This window comes from Myripristis murdjan, chromosome 20 (assembly GCF_902150065.1).
Source record: "Myripristis murdjan chromosome 20, fMyrMur1.1, whole genome shotgun sequence".
NCBI classification, from domain to species: Eukaryota; Metazoa; Chordata; class Actinopteri; order Holocentriformes; family Holocentridae; genus Myripristis; species Myripristis murdjan.
Window position 1 is genome coordinate 5398436 of NC_043999.1, and position 20662 is coordinate 5419097.

A 20662-nucleotide genomic window follows, 5' to 3' on the forward strand; every position below is an offset into this window, starting at 1 on the left:
ATGGTTGGCCCGATAAAGAATGGTGGACTTATAAGGAGCTTTTATAGGGGGTTTATTGGAAACACCCATTGTCTCAGAGATTTGCAGGGATTTTTCCTTTAAAAAGAAACTGGCCTATTTTTCAAAGCTATGACTCTGCACATCATTGATCCCCTCAAAAGGACTACTTATCTCCATAGCGATGACTCATATCCTTTAGCTCGTGCTCATTGGTTCATTGCTCATCCAGTTGACTGACAGTCAGAGCTTAACTAACTTCTCCCACATAATTATATGCAAGATCTATGGTGGAAGATCATTGGGAGACAAAGGAAAGTGAGTAGCACTGGCTTTCTCTGCAAAGGAGTGTCAAGGATGTTCCCTTGTGGATTAGCGGGCTTGTTATTGGCCCCGTGGTGGGCCAGACTGCAGCACTATGCCTCGCTAACAGGCTTGCCTCTCCTCCCTATTACTGTGTTCTCAAAGACACACACACAAACACACACGCAGCTCACGCACAGGCATGCACACAGGAACACACAAGTTTACGTGCACTCGCAGCGCAGCGAGCAGCACGGGCAGGCAGAGACAGACTCACACAGGCCAGCTCTCAGGAGCCTTTTTCTGTCATGCGTGCATGAAGGAACAGTTTTTTGGGAGGAGGATGAGTGGAGGAAGATGGCGCGAGAAGGGCTTTAAAGAGAAAAGGAAGGGGGAACGGCTGCATAAATGGAAAGGACTATAAGAGAGACACAGAAATGGTTTGAGTGGGATGAGACAAGAGGGTGAGTTGAAAGAAGTGGTAGTAGGGTGATAAAAAAAGAGGATAATACGAGACTCGTGGCATGAGACTTAAGTGTGTGTGTGTGTGAGTGTGTGTGTTGGCGATGTGATAGAGGGCAAGTGAAAACCACTGGGGCTCTGTGTCTGCACAAGCTCTTTTTTAATTAACTCACAGAAGCAGACAGAATAAACTGGGAAAAAAAGTAACTACCAGACAAAATGATAACTCCCGCCCAAAACCTGATTAGCTTCCCCAGGTAGCCAGCTGCCTGGCTGACACTGCTGCTGCAGTTTTAGGGCAGGACAGTAACACATGTCTGCAGTTTTGTGGAGAAACAGCTGACAGCGCTGTCTCCTCCATGAAGACGTGGTATAATGTAAAACTTATGTTGCAGGGAGGGCTCCTTTGCTAATAGTTAAGGGTCGTGGTATAGATTCAAAGCAGAGTCAGCAGCTAGGTAAACAGGCTGGGTAAGTTAGATGTTAATACTTCCTCTAGCGGCCATAAAATTTCTACCAAATGAGAAAAAAAGAGTGAAAATGAATTTGTACTTAATTTTTCACTCAATTTCCCAACATAAACTGTAGCTACATAGTTCACAGAGCTGGCTGGGTGCTGGTATAATCCCACAAAGCATGGGAGGCAATGACAATGATACACACAAATGAAAAAAATGTCCCTTTATTTCAACTGGCACAGCTTTTAATTGTGATTTTAAGATATAAAATTGAATAACTGAGTGTGCTGACAAGACTCAAAAACGTATTATTTCATTTGATATGACGCATCGGGCAGTTACTGTATTTTCCGAGGTATTCACTCCACTATAATGGTGTTTGCTGCATGGTTATGTACAGCTGAACACCACCTGTATAGAGGTGAGACAGCCAAAGCGAGCTTGAGGTAGATGCACAACATGTGAGCTGCTTCAAGAAATCACACTGTCGTCCTCCAAGATGTGACAGGGTGATTTTTTTTCTATCAAAAGTGTAAATACACATACTCACCAAAATTAAAAACAAACTGCTCTGAGATAAGATATTAAAACAGAAACTGAAATGTTGACCCAAGAATGTTCAGGCTTAACATGTTATCAGTAAGCCCCATAAAAACCTACATAATGTGAGCAAAAGATTTTAATTCAGAGCACCATGTCCTCATTTCAAGCAAATACAGCCCCATGCATGATAAATATGTAAAGTCAACGAATAAACTTGTTGTCAACATTCAGTATCCGTGCTATATTATTTATGCTACTTAAATATGCACTCCGACACCCACTCCAGGCTCCTCTAACAACCTAGTTTTGATGGCCACCTTAAGAAATGAAAAACAAAAATTGCTCCCGTTCAATGCATCATACCACATAAGTGAAGTCACCGGGGAGCAATCATCTATGTTACAGTAAAACCATCATCTTACACTTAAGGATAAAACACTACTGAGAATACATAGCCTCAAACATCAATCCTAAAAATATAAATATAATTTCATGACAGATGGCAGGTATTGAAATAGGTGATTGATTTGTCAGTGACTTACTCTTGAAGCCGTTGACAGCTACTCTGTTGGGGTGGTAAAAGCCTTTCTTGCAGTGGCACGTGTACTTGTCTAAGACGAATCCATGACCGGGGATCGGCAAACACTGTGAAGAGAAAAATACATGTCAGCCATAAAGAGAAGATAATAGATGCCATTTGAAGTGGCACTCAATAATAAAGTGGTAATTTAAATTCCAAGAAATTCAGCATTATCATTAAAATGGAGACTTTCAATAAATGTTATGTAATATCGATTGAAAGGACAAGAATAAAAGCCGGGCCAATTCGCAACGCCGGAGCAAATAACATGGTCCCCAGGCTACAAGAATACAAAACAAGGGTGAAAGTAATTTAAATATGAACCTCGAACTAATTAACATGAAAAACACGGTCAATACAAAACCAAAACGCCCAGTGCCTCGTTGTAAAGGAGTGTACAAAATGTGGGATGAAACATCTTGTGGGAGGGAGAGCGGTCTAACTGTTTAAGTTGTGAGTTTCCTCTGCCTGTCTGCGTGCACCCTCTCTCAACATTAAATCAGCGAGGCCTCCTCCATTGGATTGAAAATCTGATAAGAGATAGAGCGAAGACTGCTGTGGAAAACTCAAGGGGCGTCAGGGGGCATCCTTGGCAGACTTTGTCAGCTGTTTGCCAAATTACAAGATGTAATTGATATCTAAATTAAGTTCAGGGGTATTTGCATGATTAAAAAAAGAACTATTAATTCCATTTCTTGTGGGAATGAGATTCTATCTTCCACTCTGTATTAACATATTTGGGTCACTGACATGAAACTGTTTTCTCTTGCTCACGCCCTCAAAGTACATTACAGTTTTATTTCCAAACAACTTGAACGTGTTTTCCTTGGCAGAGATGATAATGACTTATGAGTCCCAAAGACCAACAAGGACCAGGAATAGCCGCGATACTTCAGCTGACACTTGACACGGTATGAAGTGTTTGTGACCTGACTGCGCAATCTAGAGGCGAGGCCAGTGGCAGCGTCTAAATGAAGCACCAGTCGCGGCGATGCTCTTCACAGCGGACTGGACTCTGCGTGTCCTGAGAGGCAGCTATTTCTGAATGTCTCTCAAGGTCCTTGGTGAAGTCTGCGCGCATTTACAAGTCTGAGAGTGGGTCCTCCACAAAAGCCTTGGAGAGTGTACTTCGTCCTCGCAAGCACAAGGTAATTACCAGGTTACCATTCAGCGAACAAGTTCCTCAGGCAAATTGCAGTAAAGAGACCAAAGCATTTAAAGTGGCACTACACAAATCTGTTGAAGACAGCTCCTCTTGCCAGTGGTGATGGCCTTGTGAAGGGTCAGACTTACTCAGGAGTCCTTTTGATCTTAAAATTATTTACGCTGCATATTTAGAGTGGATATAGTAAATTACACTGCCATTACTTATATCACATCTTTAAATTCCTACTTATGGCCGTGCGAAAATTACATTTTGACCTGCCTAACTCCACGGGGAGGAGAGAGACAGCAACAGAACTTCATCCCTGGAGTTGGTAGGGATTTAGTGCCTTGCTAAAGGGTACTTCAGTACTTGCAAACACAATGGCTTGACCTGGGAGTATTTTGGATCCAAACTCTTACCCTCCTCATCAAAACATTACATATTTAACTGAAGCTCTTGCTCTATTAGTCAGAAAAATGAAATCACAATTACAGCCACTTTATAGATGGTATAACTACATTGAGTTATACTGATATGGTATAATATGATGCACAGGTTTATGTATAACTCTCTATGTCACCTACTAACTTGGTCCACAGTAGCCAACTTGCCCATACAGGTTTACTTGTATATTTAACCAATATGCTAAAATTTTGTTAAGCCACATTATGTTAAGTCCTGTACCTCCTGTGTTGATATTTAAGGGGGAGGAGAAAGAAGGAAAGAATAGGTGAGGAAGAAAGGGACGTAAGGGAAATAGGGGAAATAATGATTATATAATATTTAAATATACTGTTAGGTCACTGGGAAGGGGATGGGATGGGGTCAAAATGGATGGGAGGGTGCGGATAAAGTTGTAATCTGGATCATAGGAGGTTTGTAAATTTGGAGGTTGTAAAATTATTTAGAATTGTTTGCAACTGTTTATTTCTTTTTTTTTTTTTTAGGTCATAGCACACTAATGTGCTTATCTTGGCTTCTGGGTACACATTCCTTTTTTGCATTGCATTATTCACATCATTTATTTTGGTTGTTCACTCTATCTCTTTGTATGTATGCAAATGTATGGCCTTTTATAATGCATATGTGATTACCTTAGTGAATAGATGTAGATGTGTTATGCAATGTCAACACGATATTTCAGTTACGTGATTTTGTTATGTAATACCTCCTCCATAATGAAAGCAAACAGGACAAAAAAAGGACAAAACAATAAAAATTTGGTCACAAAAAATAAAACATTACATATTTCGATTGTATTTTATATTACTTCATTGCATGTAACCAGACTGCCATTACTCATATCAAATGTTGACATATTTCAAAACAAATTTTACTCAGTGTGGTTTACAATGCCACCCAAAATGCTCTAACTTTATTTGGCATCATATACTCCAGGCCTTCACTTGTAGTGATGTTGTTTTACAGAGGAGGTCTCAGGCCCCATGGATCATTCTTTGACAAGGGCCCGCTGCCCTTCTGAACTCCCTTCACCCTGTTTTGCACAAACAGTAGGAGAGCAACACCCTGCCGGCCCTCCCTGATGACCAGCACGCTGCTACAGGCCATTCAGTGTTTACATCGGAGCACAGAAGTTGCACTGCGGGAAAACAACAGGCATTTCGGGAAAGTTTCGGAGTGAAGAAAGCCTGACAGGCAAAGAGCCAAAAGAGAGGAAGCCGATGGAGAGAGTTAAAGGAATAGTTTAGTGGGCATCAAGATATTGTATCAGGTTTTAAAATCATGACCCCTTGATACTTTCCTGTTGTGTAATAGAGCTGCACAATCAGTCTAATTACAGCATAAATTGTGATTTGAACACAAGCGGTATCTAACTGCCTGCAGCTGCAATTTTTGCAAATTTATTGTTCTCTTCCACACTCTACCAATTAAACAGAACTGTAAGACTGATGTACCTCTGTTGGATGAAACCACTCTGCAAAGTCCATGCACATGGCACTGATGTTACTTGTTGGCCGTTTAGAAATCTCCTTACCAGCTTTCAACCAATCAGAAGTAAGAATGGGAAAATAACTGCATCACAAGAGGAGCGGAGGAGAGAGGCAAACTGAATCAAAGATAAAATGCCACCGAGGAGGACGCTGGAGACAGTGTCACAGTGAATGAGGAAGATTTGGTCCCGAAAAATAAAGAGTTCAGTGACAGACATTTGGCAGTGGGCTGGACTGTGGAGAATGGACTTTCACAAAAAAGAAAAAAACAAAACAAAACAAAACAAAACACAGTACACCATAAAAAAAAAAAAGTAGCAGCTTGTGTCAAAAACACTTTCTAAATATTATAAAATGCTTTCTATACTAATTTTAAAATAAAATTCTGTCTTTATTAGGCTAGATGTTTTGCTGTTGAAAAAAATGATAATACGCTAATTAAGCAATTTAAAAGAGCCTCTCCTGCTTCTTCTTCTTTGTCTTCTTCTTCCTTTTCCTCTAAGATTTACACCTCCTGGAATTCCTTGTATTCATGTACATGAATGTTAGGTGCCAGCTGTGTTTGTCATCAGCAGTTAAATGCTTCAGATCACACTGTACTGTAAATAATCCTATATGGTTTCAGCTTTGTAATGCTTTGTTTCTAGGACACCACTAAGTGTGTGTTTTTTGACCTTGTAATAAGGACTTGGTAGGCTTGTTGTGTAGTTTCCTCCTCCCTAATACAGTGGTGGAAAAAAGTTTTCGGACACCCCATGCATTTGTGAAATATTGCATTAAGAATCACTCTTAGGTCTTCAAGTGCAATTTCTTTTAGCCAAAATACTAAACAAATCCTAAAAAAGCCATTAAAAACTTCAAATTGATTGGTTCCATAAAAATACATAAGAAATTTGGAGTATTGGGTCATATTGGTACCAGTGATGAAGGTCGTTCTTTTTATTAAAAGACACAATTTTTGTTGCCAAGCTTGGTGTCTATATAAAGCCAGCACATTTGAAAGTTCTTCAGACACAAAAATAGCTAAAACAAGGAACCTAACGCAGGAAACACGCCTGAAAGATTCAACTGTCAAGAATTTAGTTTTGTTAGTTTTTTTTGTAAACAATAAACAAAAAAAAATAATAATTTGTATTTGTTTGTATCTGTCTAATGCAGCCACACCTTTTGAAACACAAAAAAGATTTTTCCACAAATATTTCATGATGATATTTGAGATTGTGAAATTGTGTAAAATTTTAAGACTGTCCGAAAACTTTTTTCCACCACTGTATTAGTTTGATAATCATCATTCATGTTTTTCAAAAGATTGTTTGTTTTCACTCTCGATTTTACAATAATGATGTAATGACTAATCGATCCCTATAAGGACACTGGGTGGTTTCCTTACTGCACTTGCTCATCTTTCTGCCCTACTTTTCATCATCAAATCAGTAAGTCAGTGGCTTTTAACTTATATCTAGAACTGCTCTATTGCATGGACATTTGAGTGCATGTCTTTTGTGCATATGTATGTATGCATAAAGCTGCAACAGGCAGGTGGTGGCTCCAGGTGAAAACAATCTGTTAATATGCCGTCAATAAACTGTAACTAGAAAAGATTTAATGCTGGTGCTTCAGCAGGCTCTCAATTAGTGGGGATGGGATGCTCCTTTATTTTGCAGGCCCCACTTTGTGATTGATGCTGATTGGACGGCTGTAGATTCAAAATGAAATCATACCCACCGCTTTAAATGCAGCTTTAGATGGATACTGTGCTGCAACGTGAATTGGGTTTGCGATTTTCATCTCTGCGTCTGCATGTGTCAGGCCGCACCAGCTAGTTGTCAGGACAGGTGAGGTAAGCTGCAGCTACCGCCTGCCACTTTTAATATGCCCATCTCATATTAGCCTGAGAGACTCGAAGACACAGCCAGAGACAGGTGTGTGTGTGTGTATGTGTGTGTGTGTGTGTGTACATGAGTATGCAGAGCCAGGAATAGCCCTGGCAGTGCATCCCACTCCTGCCTGCTGCGGTGATTGATGCGGGGGTGCTGGCCAGGGGAGTGTGTTGAACGGCGAGGCAGCCCAGACGGCGCAGGCTGCCTCCCAGCTACCTGCCATCAGTCACATGTGATCTCAGCAGCAGCAGTCCAGCAAGGAGCCAGACCCATTTCAATGGGCCATAAAATGGATCTTTTGGATCAGATCCGTAAACCTTCCCACGTTAGGGAGGAGGAGCTAAAGAAACAATGAGGATGAATATTATTAGCTCTGCTGTGAGGTCACATGAAGACTTCTGGTCCAAGATGAGATGACCACTCCTTGAGAAATGTGACATTTATCATAACAAAATGATAGATAGCCCCAAATCAAATCAAATAAAACCTTACAGTCATGTTTCAATTAATTATGTATGTTTATTGTACTAACCCTGATAAGGTCTTCAAGACTAATTCAGCCAAAATTCAGCCACGGCAACCACAACTTAAATACTCTGCTCCTCTGTTCCTGGGATAGGGAACTTCATCATGCTGTGGTGAAATATGGTCAACTCTTTACTTACCAATATGCAATTAATAAAACAAAGGAGAAGTTGTGAACATTTAACAGCTACTCTTAACACCTTAGCTGCAAGAGCGTCTATGTTCCTCATCCATTAACGCCTGTTCACGCCAAACAAAACAATGCATCTTTATGAACTGTTTCCTCACAAAGTCTGAAATATTGCACTGTTGTAGTGATCCACCATTTTGATCTAATCTTTTTATCTGTGGTAATGTCCTTTTTTAGTCAGAGCCTGAGAGAAAATTCAGATATAGCTTTTGGGTCACGTGTCCAGAACTGGCACTTAGGATGGCCATGGAGCTATGGATATCCTTGGTATCTGAAAACTGGTAACTGTATGATAAAAATCCACAGTTACAGAGCAAGAAGAAGTAATATGGCAATCGACTGCTGACAAAATGGGACTCCATGATGGTGAGTCTCTACTGAAAACGGTCAACTTTTATTTACAGTGTAGTTTCTGTAGCATTTCCTTGGCGAGTGACAAATAAACAAGAAGGATAAATCTGAACTTTTTCTATGAATTCTGAAAATTTGTGCAAATACATAAAAAAGAATAAATCTGTGAATGTCTTATACATTTGTGTCATTTATTTGCATTGATCTCCGTTTGCATGGACTGCTATGACATGGTGCATATAGCATTATAAGCTACAGAATATAGTATAAGTATTTTGTATATAGCCTAGGTTATATACTACATGAGTTAGGCCTATACAGCATTCACATAATATAGATTATATAATATAATATACAGCCTACCTTATGCAGGCTGTGTTGTTAAATCTTTTAATAATCATAAACACAAACATACAAACTTGCATTGCAGGATAAAGCTTTGTAGTTCATTTTTCCAGTTGAATACAAATGTACATAATTATAATACAAGACGTTCTAAATGTCTACACCTTCCAATGTTTCGCACTGGATTATGTCAGTTCTCTATTAGATATGAAGGAGCACAACTGTGGAACAGTTACATCCAAGTTGCACTCCAATCTACCTCTCTAAGAAACTATAAATGTCGACTAAGGACATGTCTGATGAACCAAACTTTAACTTAACTTTAACTTACTATTTTGGTAGTTGGGGTTTGGTCTTCTTGTTTCGTATTTTGCCTTCACACACTCGTATTCATATTCACATTCATACATAAACATGTACACTCACACATGTACGCATACTCACATAGGTCTACACACTCTTTTTTAAACACCTTTACACACATTTACTGCATTGATTTAATATATATTTGCATTGACTTAATGTATATTTGCTCTTTTTTGTTGTTTTGTTGACATTTTTTCTTTTTTCTATGTAATCAAATTTTGAGGTGGGATTCTCTTATAAGCCCCTAGGGGTTTTCTGTATCTCACCTGCACAATCTATTGTTATTTCATTCTTGTTCTGATGTTTTGCTTTTATTGTGCAAAAAAAAAAAAAAAAAAAAAAACAGCTTATTGTTGATGGTGCTTTATACGAAATAAGCTACAAGCTGTGTTTGCCAGCAGCTAGCCAGGCAGACTCACATTTCAGTATTTTCTGTATTAATTGATCACCTGTGTGCCAGCGCTGTATGTGCTCAGGTAATATACACAAAATGCCACCTAGTGTCCCTTTAGGCCATAAAGTGATGACTCTTGAAAATACCACATTGACAGACTCTGTGAAGAACAAAGTGGACAAACAAATGATAATTGTGTAAAGTGTCTGCCCTGAGTATTGATTATCAATTTGGTCTGTACATATTTTTTGCAAAGAATTCACAATTGACCTGTAAGAAGAAAAAAAAAAAAGTTGTTTATGATAGGATCTGCCCAGGATGTATGAATTTTATGGTTAGTCCCGTTGCCTGTGTAAACTGAGGGGAAACCTGAGAGCTGTACATTACAAAGGGGCTCACAGGGTGTTTGTTTTTCTTAGAGACTTGCAGGTTCACGCCGTCTCAAAAGGTAATACTGAAAGTTTACGCTACAGGCAGAGTCCTTATTAATTCCTATAATGGTGTCTGCTTCAGGGCATCTACTCCTGTCATCTGCATTGCATATGGATGCAGGCTCGGGTGAATATGATCCGTTCCGTTTATTCTTTATGACAGTCACACGAGCGGGGGAGAGAGGGGCAGAGAGCACATCCGGAGCTTATATGTCGCCGTCGCCTCAGGTCTCCCCGCCAGCACCGCTGGGTCGTTGTTTGCATCCCAGCTGTGGCAGCTGTCAATCACGCACCGTCTGACATGCTAATTGCCATGGTGACATGTGTGTGACCGGGAGCGAGAGCCTTTTTATCGGAGTGCGTCACACTGTCAGGCCAGCAGGGTCTGCCTGTGACGGAGCACTTATGACAGGCCGCAGGACTCAGAAATAGACACAGCTCGCTCTCTCTCTCTCTCTCTCTTTCTCTCTCTCTCTCTCCCTCTTTGGCTCTCTCTCGCTTTGTCACGCTCTCTCTCTCCCCTTCTGGCTTGTATGCAAATCATGACATTAGTGTTGCTTGCAGGATACATGCTTAATCATAATACGGCATAAATACCTGTGCACACAACTCGGTGAGAACACAAACAAAATGCCAGACTGGTGGAAAAGCCTCTGTGGTTCTTTAAATAAATGCAGGCTTCATTGTATAACAGGCACATTTACTATAACTGCACAATCCGCCGCCGCTACTGCAGCGATCCCTGCGCCAAATCTGCATGCACGCCAAGGCAAACGCGCGCACACACACACACACACACAATCACACCGCAAGCGCTTTCACTTTGACATCAAAGCCTGCAGTTCTCCTCCATCACCTTTCCATGACATGAAGTGGGGGAATAAAACCAACTCGGAGAGCGGTAGCGCTAATTGATGCGGAGGCCAGGCGTCTTCCACCTGACCAGGAAAGCAGGAGCTCGCTCGATTCTGCGGGCTAATTAGGCCCTGCCGAGGACCCTCCCTCTCTTTGAAACGAGCCCACACTCTTCCGGTCCAGCGCGGCGCCTAATCAACTCGCTAATAGGCCTCTGTAGATATTTGTAGTGATCCTACAGAGTGCGGCATAAACCCCGAGGAAAGCTTATCATCCAATAATTACTGACTGAACTGTACAATGCACAGAAAGGAGGTTAGAAGGCGAAGACTTGGCTGGAGGGCAATTTACTCTGCGGAGAGTGTCTGCGTGTGTGTGTTTGCCTGTGTATGCATTATGTGTAGCACGCTGCAATTTGCCAGCTCACGATGTGTACGAAGGCACAGGGGAAATAAGACGATAAGCCTGTGTTTGTTTTTTCAGAGAAGAGGAAAAAAAAACACACACACACACACATACATACATACAGGAGGAGCTGTGCATGCTCTGCTAAACATCGGAGCATCTCGCTGCATGTCTCATCGCACGCAGCTTCATTAGATCCGTGGAAATATAATGAGCGCATGAACAGACCCCGGAAATGCTCGCACAGCGACAGGCCCGCGCGCACGCCCCCGCGAGCGTCCGCGCACAAGTGCAAATACACACCCAGACTGTGCAGCGGGCCCGGCCGTGCGCTCAGAGGGACAGCGAGACAGCCGGCCAGGCCTTTAAACGAGGTCAACGAGCAGGAGTTAGCCGGAGCAGAGCCGCCCGGACAGCGGGGCCACGCTTTGGGTGCCGTCCAAAGAGCAAAGCCTAAACACCAGCGAGATAAACACTCCAGCCTAGAGGGAGCTTAACATCGCCATCAGGCTGGGGGACTAGTGCAGATAAACATGTACAGCTCCTTAGCACACACAACAGACACCACTGGGATATTGCTTTCATAATCACATTCGCAGCTTATGCAAGTGTCAAGGCGAACAGGCGCAGCACATATTTATTCCACGCGCCTGCGATAAAACGCACAGTCGTGTTGACACTTGCAGTAACTCACGCCAAACACTCATGGAAACAGTCGCACAGCCGCACACACGTGCACGCGCGCTCCACGGAGAGGAGGGATCGGGCGTGTGGAGGATGGCCTCGCACACAAAGCGCTCTGACAGCCTCATCACAGCCTCGAGGGCCCAAACACGCTGGAAAGCCCAGACCCGTCGCAAGCAGAGCGGCCGCACATCAGCCCGACGCATCCGCCCTCCTCATGCACGACAGCCGCTGTCGATCTCATCCGGAGGTTGCATACTTCTGGAAGTCACCCGTGGCATTTGCGTGCATGGATCATTTTTGCTGCTTGCATAATTGGATGCATTTCTTGTTGAAAGGGGTCACTGGGGAGGGGCTTCACGCAGAGGAGCACCTTTAAAAGTGCAAACCAATGGGAGATCAGTTAGGGAGCGAAAAGCAACTTTATTGGATGGGAGAGGCAGGATCGTTAAAAAATGTGATGTTTTTATCAGGTGAATTTTTGTTCACACCTACTGGTTCGGATTTATGGATTAAAGATTCACTGTATTCCGAGATGTATGAGTAATGGAATTTGTTTTTAATCTAAATGTAGTAAATTTATCTGTCATTTCTTATTAAATAGGTGAATATTTGGGCATGGAAAATTAGCCAGTCAGTTTTCATTTCACTGGAACTTTAAGAGCTTACTCAAGCATCCTGGTTTGGGCATGAAAACATCTTACTCCCTAATTTCCCCCCATTTTTTGCCCAATAACATCCACACATTGATAATCTTTGTTATTTTGGCATATAGATGGGACACAAAGAAATAAAGATGTGAAACTGCCAGCAAAAAAAATTCTCATACAAACGTCATGCAATGCAACTCATTCCATTGCTGCTATACAACTGTATTTATTTATTTATTTGTTTATTTATTGCCATTTGCATGAATTTAGACTCAGATGAAAAAAAAGTGATGAGCAAATTTTCAGTATTACTACTGGAACCATTATTTCTATCCCTTGCATTAGAAGTGATGGAGAAATAAGAGTAGAGTTTTAGGTGGCTGCGTCTTTCAACGCATTTTTGTGTGTGGATTGTTGTGTCTGTGAGAGACACAGCACAGATAGACGGGAATATTCTGTTTTTCATGGCACCAGGCAGACTCACAGGGCATCAAAGGTTCACGTCAACAGCTTAACCCAAATAAAGATATTGGCAATTGTCGGGTCACTGACTGGCAGACATGTAAATGTGGCCTCTGACTGACAGCGCTGTCTGCCGGTTTGTCTTTCCGCCTCTCCGTCTCTCTTTGTCTCTGTCCCTCACTCTTTCTATTTCCGTCCTTTTGCGGGCGCTGAGCGTGCTGTGCCCGTTTCACATCCGTCTCGTGGGTTTTTAGATAAACGCTACCTTTACATTCCGCTCTCCTCCCGTCCTCCCTGGGCTGAATCTGTTTGCTTTCTGCTTTTGGTTTCCGGTGTGCTGCTGAGGCAGGGCAGAGCGGATGTGAGCGCGGGCCCGGGGGCGTGCGTATTCAAGTCTTCAAAGCGTTTCCATGTAAATTCAGAGTTCCAGCATTATCCACAGAGCCAATTAGCGGGGCAGCGGTTAAGGAAGGGCTGTGCTGACAGAGGCCGGGGGCCAGAGTTAAAACCAGACGTGTCCTGTGATCTCTCTTCCCACCGCATTATGGCCGACAGCCCTCAACCCGGATGTTTTCATCTCCAACACCCCCGAGGAGACAGGACCGCGGGAGATACAGCGTGTCGGCAGTGTCCACTCTGGAATTTGGGTTCTCCGAAAACATGAATGGTTTAATTTACTGATAACACAAAATGGTGCTTTTAAAAGGACAGTCGGTATCGCTTAGGTGCTTGAACGACAAAATATGTCATCCACCGCGTCTTGGAGATGTTGAATAATGAAGATTAGGCAATCAGACAAGGCTGTAGTGCATTTTCAAGACCGGTGGACTTTTACTTTTTTGTATATTTCAACTCATTATGCTGTGCATGAACAGAAACAAGGAGGAAGTGTAAGGAATTTAAAGGTACACTACGTAAAACTGCACTGAAGTGAGGACCCTTTAGACTCAACAGGCAAAAACATCTGAATTTATACATTTGATGGTTGAATCTACATGATGCCCCATCCACTGTGCCTCACTCACTGTCACATGCTTATGATTGAGGTAAGTAAGGGTCCTTACCTCAATCAACCCTCAATTTTGCCCAGTGCACCTTTATAAAACAAAGCATAAGGAAGCGAAAGCACGTTGTCAATTAAAAAGTTAAAAGCACAGGGAGGGAGGGAAAAAAAAAAAAAACAAGGTCAGACAATGACTTACACCAGGAAAACAGAAAACTAATTACTACACTAAAGATTAGCCATTAAGAACACAGAAAATGTAAAATCAATATGAGAATAAATACAAAAACAACAGTAAAATAAAACTGCATTACGGATTTAAAACAAACAAAAAAAAAATGGGCTTTGATTTTTGGTGGTTTACTTTCAACACATGACTAAATGGATTTCTCCTTATAAACATGCATGTAATTGTCCTCAAACTGTATGCACTGATTACAGTTAGTTCTGGTCTCATATTGCCATTCTGTGAGCACACTAAAGAATTTCACACGACATACTGTACCTTCGTCCTGTTGTCATCACTTATGCCGGCCGCGTCTCCCTATTATTGACACTGATTGGTTTGTAGACGGGCGGGAGTCAGTTCTGCAGGTAGCCTGTCTAACGCCGTTTGAATTAATGGATACAAATAAATGAACAGATTCATTTCATTGCCACTGTAATAGTGCTATTACAGAACGACTGCCTGCAGCATCAACTTCAAGCGCAATACTCGAGGCTTGCTTGAATTCGTCAAATGAAATTACCGGGAAAATATCAGCATTTTCATGAGGTTTTTCCAGTTGACATCTTTTTTTTTATTTTTTATTATTATCGTCAGACCATATTTCAACTTAAAACTTAGTCTCCTCCACTCTAAAAACACTTATTTCTTTAACCCAATTCCTGCGTTACTTGTGTTGGGTTACATTTCTGGGTTATTTTTCCAGAGCCATAACCATTTCTTGGGTTATAAGGATTTTATTTTGACCCAATTTGTGGGTTTTTCGAGTTGGGTAATATTTCTGGGTTATTTTTTCTGAGAGTAACCCATTGTTGGGTCAGAGACTTGGGTTTGATTGATTGATTGCTTATTGATTGATTGATTGAATACTTTATGAACAGTTTGTGTAACGAAGAGCACTTCATTACTAGTGACTGATAGCTTTGCTTTGTAAATATTGCACAACATGGTTGGTAGAAAATGCATTTTAAACAGACAACTTAAGTATGCACTTTAATAATGGCGCTTGGCACTTTAGTCGCAATATTTGCACTTTATTATTGGTTTGCACACAATATTTGCACATTGCATATTTGCACATTTTATACAGACTATTTATTGTCTATTTACTGAATAATTTACAACTTGATAATTTATCAGTGTAAAACCGTGAGTGATGTGTGTCTTCAGCCTTGGGTTGTAGTCAGGGCTTACCGCCACCTGGGGACATAAAATCGAATTAGCCGCTGATACCGCACTTGTGTGTGATTGCCTATTCAGAATTGAATAGCGTTATGTGTGTTAGTGTCTGTAACACTGTATGGAAACGTGCAGTAAAATCATATAAATGTGGAAGTGCTTAATTACTAAGAATACTGTGTGAAAGTTTTAGAACACTCAACTTTTGGGTTGAGTGGGCTAAATGAATATGACTTTTAAGTTGGGTTATATTGACTACAATCCTGGGTCATGTTAAAAGAAAAATTGGGTTATTTATTTAACCCAGATTATGGGTCAAAATGCATGTATGAGTCAGTAGTTGGACCCTTTTTGACCCAGGGTTTGGGTTAAAGTTGGGTTATTTTTTAACCCAGCAGTTTTTAGTGTGTCCTCTTCCCATGTGCTACCACGGCTCATTTTTCCTTTTTCCGCGTTCTGACAACAGCCTGCCCGAATTTCTTGTGCTAGGTCCATAAAACAATCTAGAAAATGTTTTCACACGAGAAACGAACAAATCACTTTTTGCTTGTTTTGGTCTTGGCTTGATCTCCACCACATTGGGACCTGGTCTTTGCTTGACCCAACTTGACAAAATCCTTGCATTAAGCTGCTTATAAATTAACTCTATATATAACCTTGAGGTGCACTAGGATTTGCCCTAACACAAGGGTGAGTTTAACACTGGGGTGCACAGCGGCATTCTGTTTCCTTAGTGTTGAGCACGCTTATCAACTGCAAAGCATAATCACAGCTTCGGTGAGATCATTGTAGATAATTAGCAATTACCCTATTTATGGACTCATGAATGCTCTTAATAGGCAACATAGCAAGGAACGTAGTTAATTATGATACTTCCAGCCCTTCTCCTCGACCCAAATTGCCTAAACAAGATCAGCAGACTTAAGGGCCCGTGGCCTGGCGTAAAAAAAAAAACTACTCTACACTTGACATGGGTCCCGTTTGGGAATCCCTGCCCTGCCATGGTGCTGCATTTCAAACAGCAGAGGGGATTCCCAAGGCGCTCAAAAAGACTGCTATTTTTATCTAACAACATGGGGCTGGGGCCAGAGATGAAGGGGTAAGCATTTCTTTTTCTTTTTTTTTTTTTTTTTTTTTGGTCTTTTTGAATGTGTGTTGAGGGAACACTTGGACGGGGAAGTTGTCAAGAGATACAAGCAGATAAATGTTGCATATCGCATTCAGAAAGGGGCTCGGGGAGTTTACTGATCGTACCGCACATCAAATGAAGAATCAAGTCCCAGCCAAGTACGAAGACATATTTTGATGATATCATAACACCGTGGGCAGGGAACACGACCAAGCTCCAAGTGTTTCACTTACCTTTTTGGGAGAGAATGTTATCTGATGTTTAACGCTCGGTATTTAATGGAAAAACATACACAGACGATTGCATTCTCGAAGATGTTACGCTTGGAGCTTCAGCTTTAAGTCGCAAATCATTTTGTCAGAGAATTGTGTCATATTTTTCAAATGGTGGACAACCCATGATACAATGAAACCCTTAGGCTTTGAAAACTCTTTTCTAATTGTTTGGTCTTTACATCTTAAATAAATCTAGTATTACTAATTCTATACAAATCTACAGAGAGAGATATAAATATATATATATATTTGAAAAAAACGGTTCATTTTCTCCATTGTTCTGATTTCTTTGCTTCCTTCATCGCACATTCAGGAAACCTAAGCCTCCTGGATCATTTTAACAAGGCGCTGCGTCTCTCACTGTTGTACTTTTTCCCACTGGCTCCTTGCAAAGTTTGTGATCTAGGAATTAAAGCGTACTCTACAATTACGCTCACTGTACTATAAGATGAGAGTGTCAGCTAAATGCCTAAAATGTGCTTCTCATATTAATTAGCTTGAACTTTAAAACACTGAAATCTCAAAAAACCCGACGTGCCGGCGCTCGAAAATCCTGAGGTGTGTGTATAACAAATCTAAAGCACTTGTATCACAACAATGACATCACGCCGGAGCAGCCGAGGGGTTTTGATTTCACATTCAGCCGGTGACAGGCGAGGCTGCAGCTATTTCCAAGTGTCTTAGGCCAGCCTTTGTGCGAGCTGTCAGTGTAATTGTGAGATAATTGTGGAGAACAACACGTTTCTCCCTCTCTTTGAAAGGTAATTTGCGGGTCTTCCCTGAAGGCACAGTCAACAAAAGCAGGAATGAATTGTTAAATTGATGCACTTCATAGTTGTTGTTTTTTTTTTTTTTTTTTTTTTTTTTTTAAATCATCCTGTGTGTGATGCTCTTTTCGAAAGCGGCGTCTACATTTCAGTTTGATCCATCTTTGATATTCTTTTTATTTTCATGCTAAACAAATGGAAGTATGCAGAGTGGAAAAGCTCTGAAATAGCTTTTTAGACCATGATGGGACCCTAAAATTTCTCCACTGAAACCTATACTAATGAAATTCCTTAGGGTTAGCAGCTCTTTAAGGCAGGCTGACACACCTATCCAATGAGAAAACTCTGGAATACTACCTTTAAATGAATAATTTGCTTGAAAAACAACAATAACAACAACAACAACAACAACTGTCAATCTATCTATCTCAAGCCAGCCTGTGAATGCAATACTGAGCCCTAGTGGCCATCCAACAGGGGAAAAAAATGAATTAACGTATGCCCCACAACATGCTACTGTGTGTGCATGTGTGTGTGTGTGTGCATGCAATGACTTCATCCACTGAGGGCAATGCTTCCTTCACTCTGTGTGTTGACGTCGAGGCAAGTGGCTTCTTACTAAAGTCTAGTGCCTTGCAGGGCGAATGTTGTCAGCAGTTAACGTGTATTGATGACTCATCTTTTGAGTTTTTCACCTTAGGTAACAATTCCATCCATCACACAATATCAAAAACCCCGTTCAGCATTTTTTTTTTTTTTTTTTTTTTTTTTTTTTTTGGACGATGCAGCAAAATTTCAGGCTAATTAAAAAAGTAAATAAACTAATGCACTTAAATACATTTAACAAATGAGTGAAATCGGTGTGAAATCTGCTGAAGCTGCCACACACTTTAAAAAAAAAGTGCACATTTGATTTAATTGCGCGCGCAAAAAAAAAAAAAAAATGAAGGTACAAATTAACTAAAACGATGGAGTGATATATCTGACGCCCACGCAATACGTCCTGCTGCCCTCACTGTAGTAAACGACAACCTCAGAATATATGTATTTCATGCCCCTGCAGCCCGTCCAAGGCTGCCCGGATGAAGGACTCGTTATCATAACTGCCAATACGCTAATGGCAGCTGCGAGTAAAGATTGCGGCGCGGGAGATGATGTGATGTAAAACACAGAAACAATGCGTCACATAAATAGCTGGGGTTTTGGGTCACGGCTTGGGTCAGCATCTTTCAAGTTGTTTTATGTTGCTTTTTTTTTTTTTTTTTTTTACAGACACTGGCTCAATCAGTGTGAAAGATTACTGTTAATGGACTGTGGAGCTGATTCTGTGATCCCTGTCGTAGTGTGTGTATGCATGTGTGTGTGTGTGTGTGTGTGCTATTTACAGAGAGAAAGACAGAGAGAGAGAGAGAGAGGGTGAGGGCAGAGAGAGCGGGAGGGCAGCAGGAGTTGTTTAACACTGATTGCGTTATTAATTCAGCAGCACAAGGTACACGGCAGGGAAATCACAGTGTGATTGAGATGATAGCGGACCGGGCGGCGGCGACCTTGTGCACCAAGGTCAAGATACTACAGCGATCAACAGACAGAGCCGAAATATCCACTGCAATTTTTCGACATCAAAGAGCACCAGACTATCAAATGCTGACTGCTATGCTGTGGTTTGGTGCTACACATTTTTTTTTGTGTATGTGTGGATGTTTTGTATTTTTTTGGTATGGATCTATGAAGCCATAGCCATATCTTTAGTGTCCCAATTACTGATCTATAAACTGACTTGGCACAATTAGTCAACATCAACTGAAATATACAATATTGTTAAGGCCTACTATTACTTACTGTGAATATTCGAGTGATTAGGGAACTGCAATTTCTGGAAATCTAAAGATAGTTGTGTGAAACGCTTAACCTGTTTTGCACCTTTGTATTGCAATTCTTGCAAAACTTCATAATTTCATATCGGTATCAGTATTTGTATCCATCATGGGTGCAAAGATGTTGGTGTTGGCCTCAAAAAAGTGGTCGCAATACATTTTAATACTTCAGTACTTAATACTTCAATATAGTTGCAAAAGATAACCGTTCAGTGCTATCAGATAACGTCTTGAGCATGCTGGAAAGTACATTTAGAGGATGCATAAATGTGTAGAATGGAATAGTTTGAAGAAGAGGAAGATTATAAAGAAGAGGAGGATGGATTGAAGTAAGCAGAGCTGCAGTCTGGCTCTCAGTAGCGGACTGAAGTTAAGTCTAATCCAATGGGTTCAAACATCTAAAAACATGGCGGCAGCATCAAATCGTCCACCATGTGTGGAACAGGATTCCTCTAAACTGGTTGACAAACTGAAGCCAGGAGCCAAATGTGGAAATTATTTCACAAAAACTTGATGGAGTTGATGAATTTCCCCCAGCCGAAATCAAAAGCCCTGGAGAATTGTTTGTGATAAAGCGCTCCAAATCAAATCTGCCGCTTGATGGTGTTCCTCGTTTGCGGTGGCATCGCGGCAGCAGCGTCAAGTTGCTAGATTTTAAACTTTGTGTTGATATCAAAGTCAGAATCCTGTTTCTCATTCTTCCAAGTGTGAGGAGCAGATGGTGCTGCACCACAGGCATTTTATCAGTGATCTTTTAATAATGTATCATGTGTCTGATCAAAATTCATCCGTCGGCTGATGTTTTTAATATCATCTCCTCGTCTATGAATGTTGATTTCTAACCTCGGCTCCACGGCCACTCAGCAGCTCTCGACGAGAAACTGCGTGGCGCCCGGAGTCCTTGTCGTACCGGCTGGAGTAATCATTCAGGTTATGTGTCACTGCCTTTCACGGGCTACGGTCCCCCAGGGCCCCACCACTTGTTCTGAGCAATAAGCTAATTGATTGAAACATTCATCATCATCCACAGCCATGTTCTTGTATGAAAGGAGCCCCCGGGGCGGCAAAGTCCGAGACTTTTGAAGAACAGTGGAACACACTAATGGAAGTGCCATTAGTGAGAGACGAGAGGTAGAGAAAAGAAGGAAAAAATGGCAACTCCTGTTAGGCAGAAAGTCGGGTCATCTTCTGGCTTACAGTGTTTACAAATGTTTTACGAGGCTTTACCT

At 41.3% G+C, this 20662-nt stretch overlaps 1 protein-coding gene across 1 annotated transcript in view; it reads right to left on the bottom strand.

The window, feature by feature from the left end:
• Positions 1-20662, bottom strand: part of gpr158a (G protein-coupled receptor 158a) — a 79891-nt gene that overhangs the window by 41098 nt on the left and 18131 nt on the right. The window contains exon 3 of the mRNA XM_030078774.1: positions 2306-2408. Coding sequence (XP_029934634.1) covers positions 2306-2408 — 103 coding nt within the window. The remainder of the gene's footprint in view (positions 1-2305; positions 2409-20662) is intronic.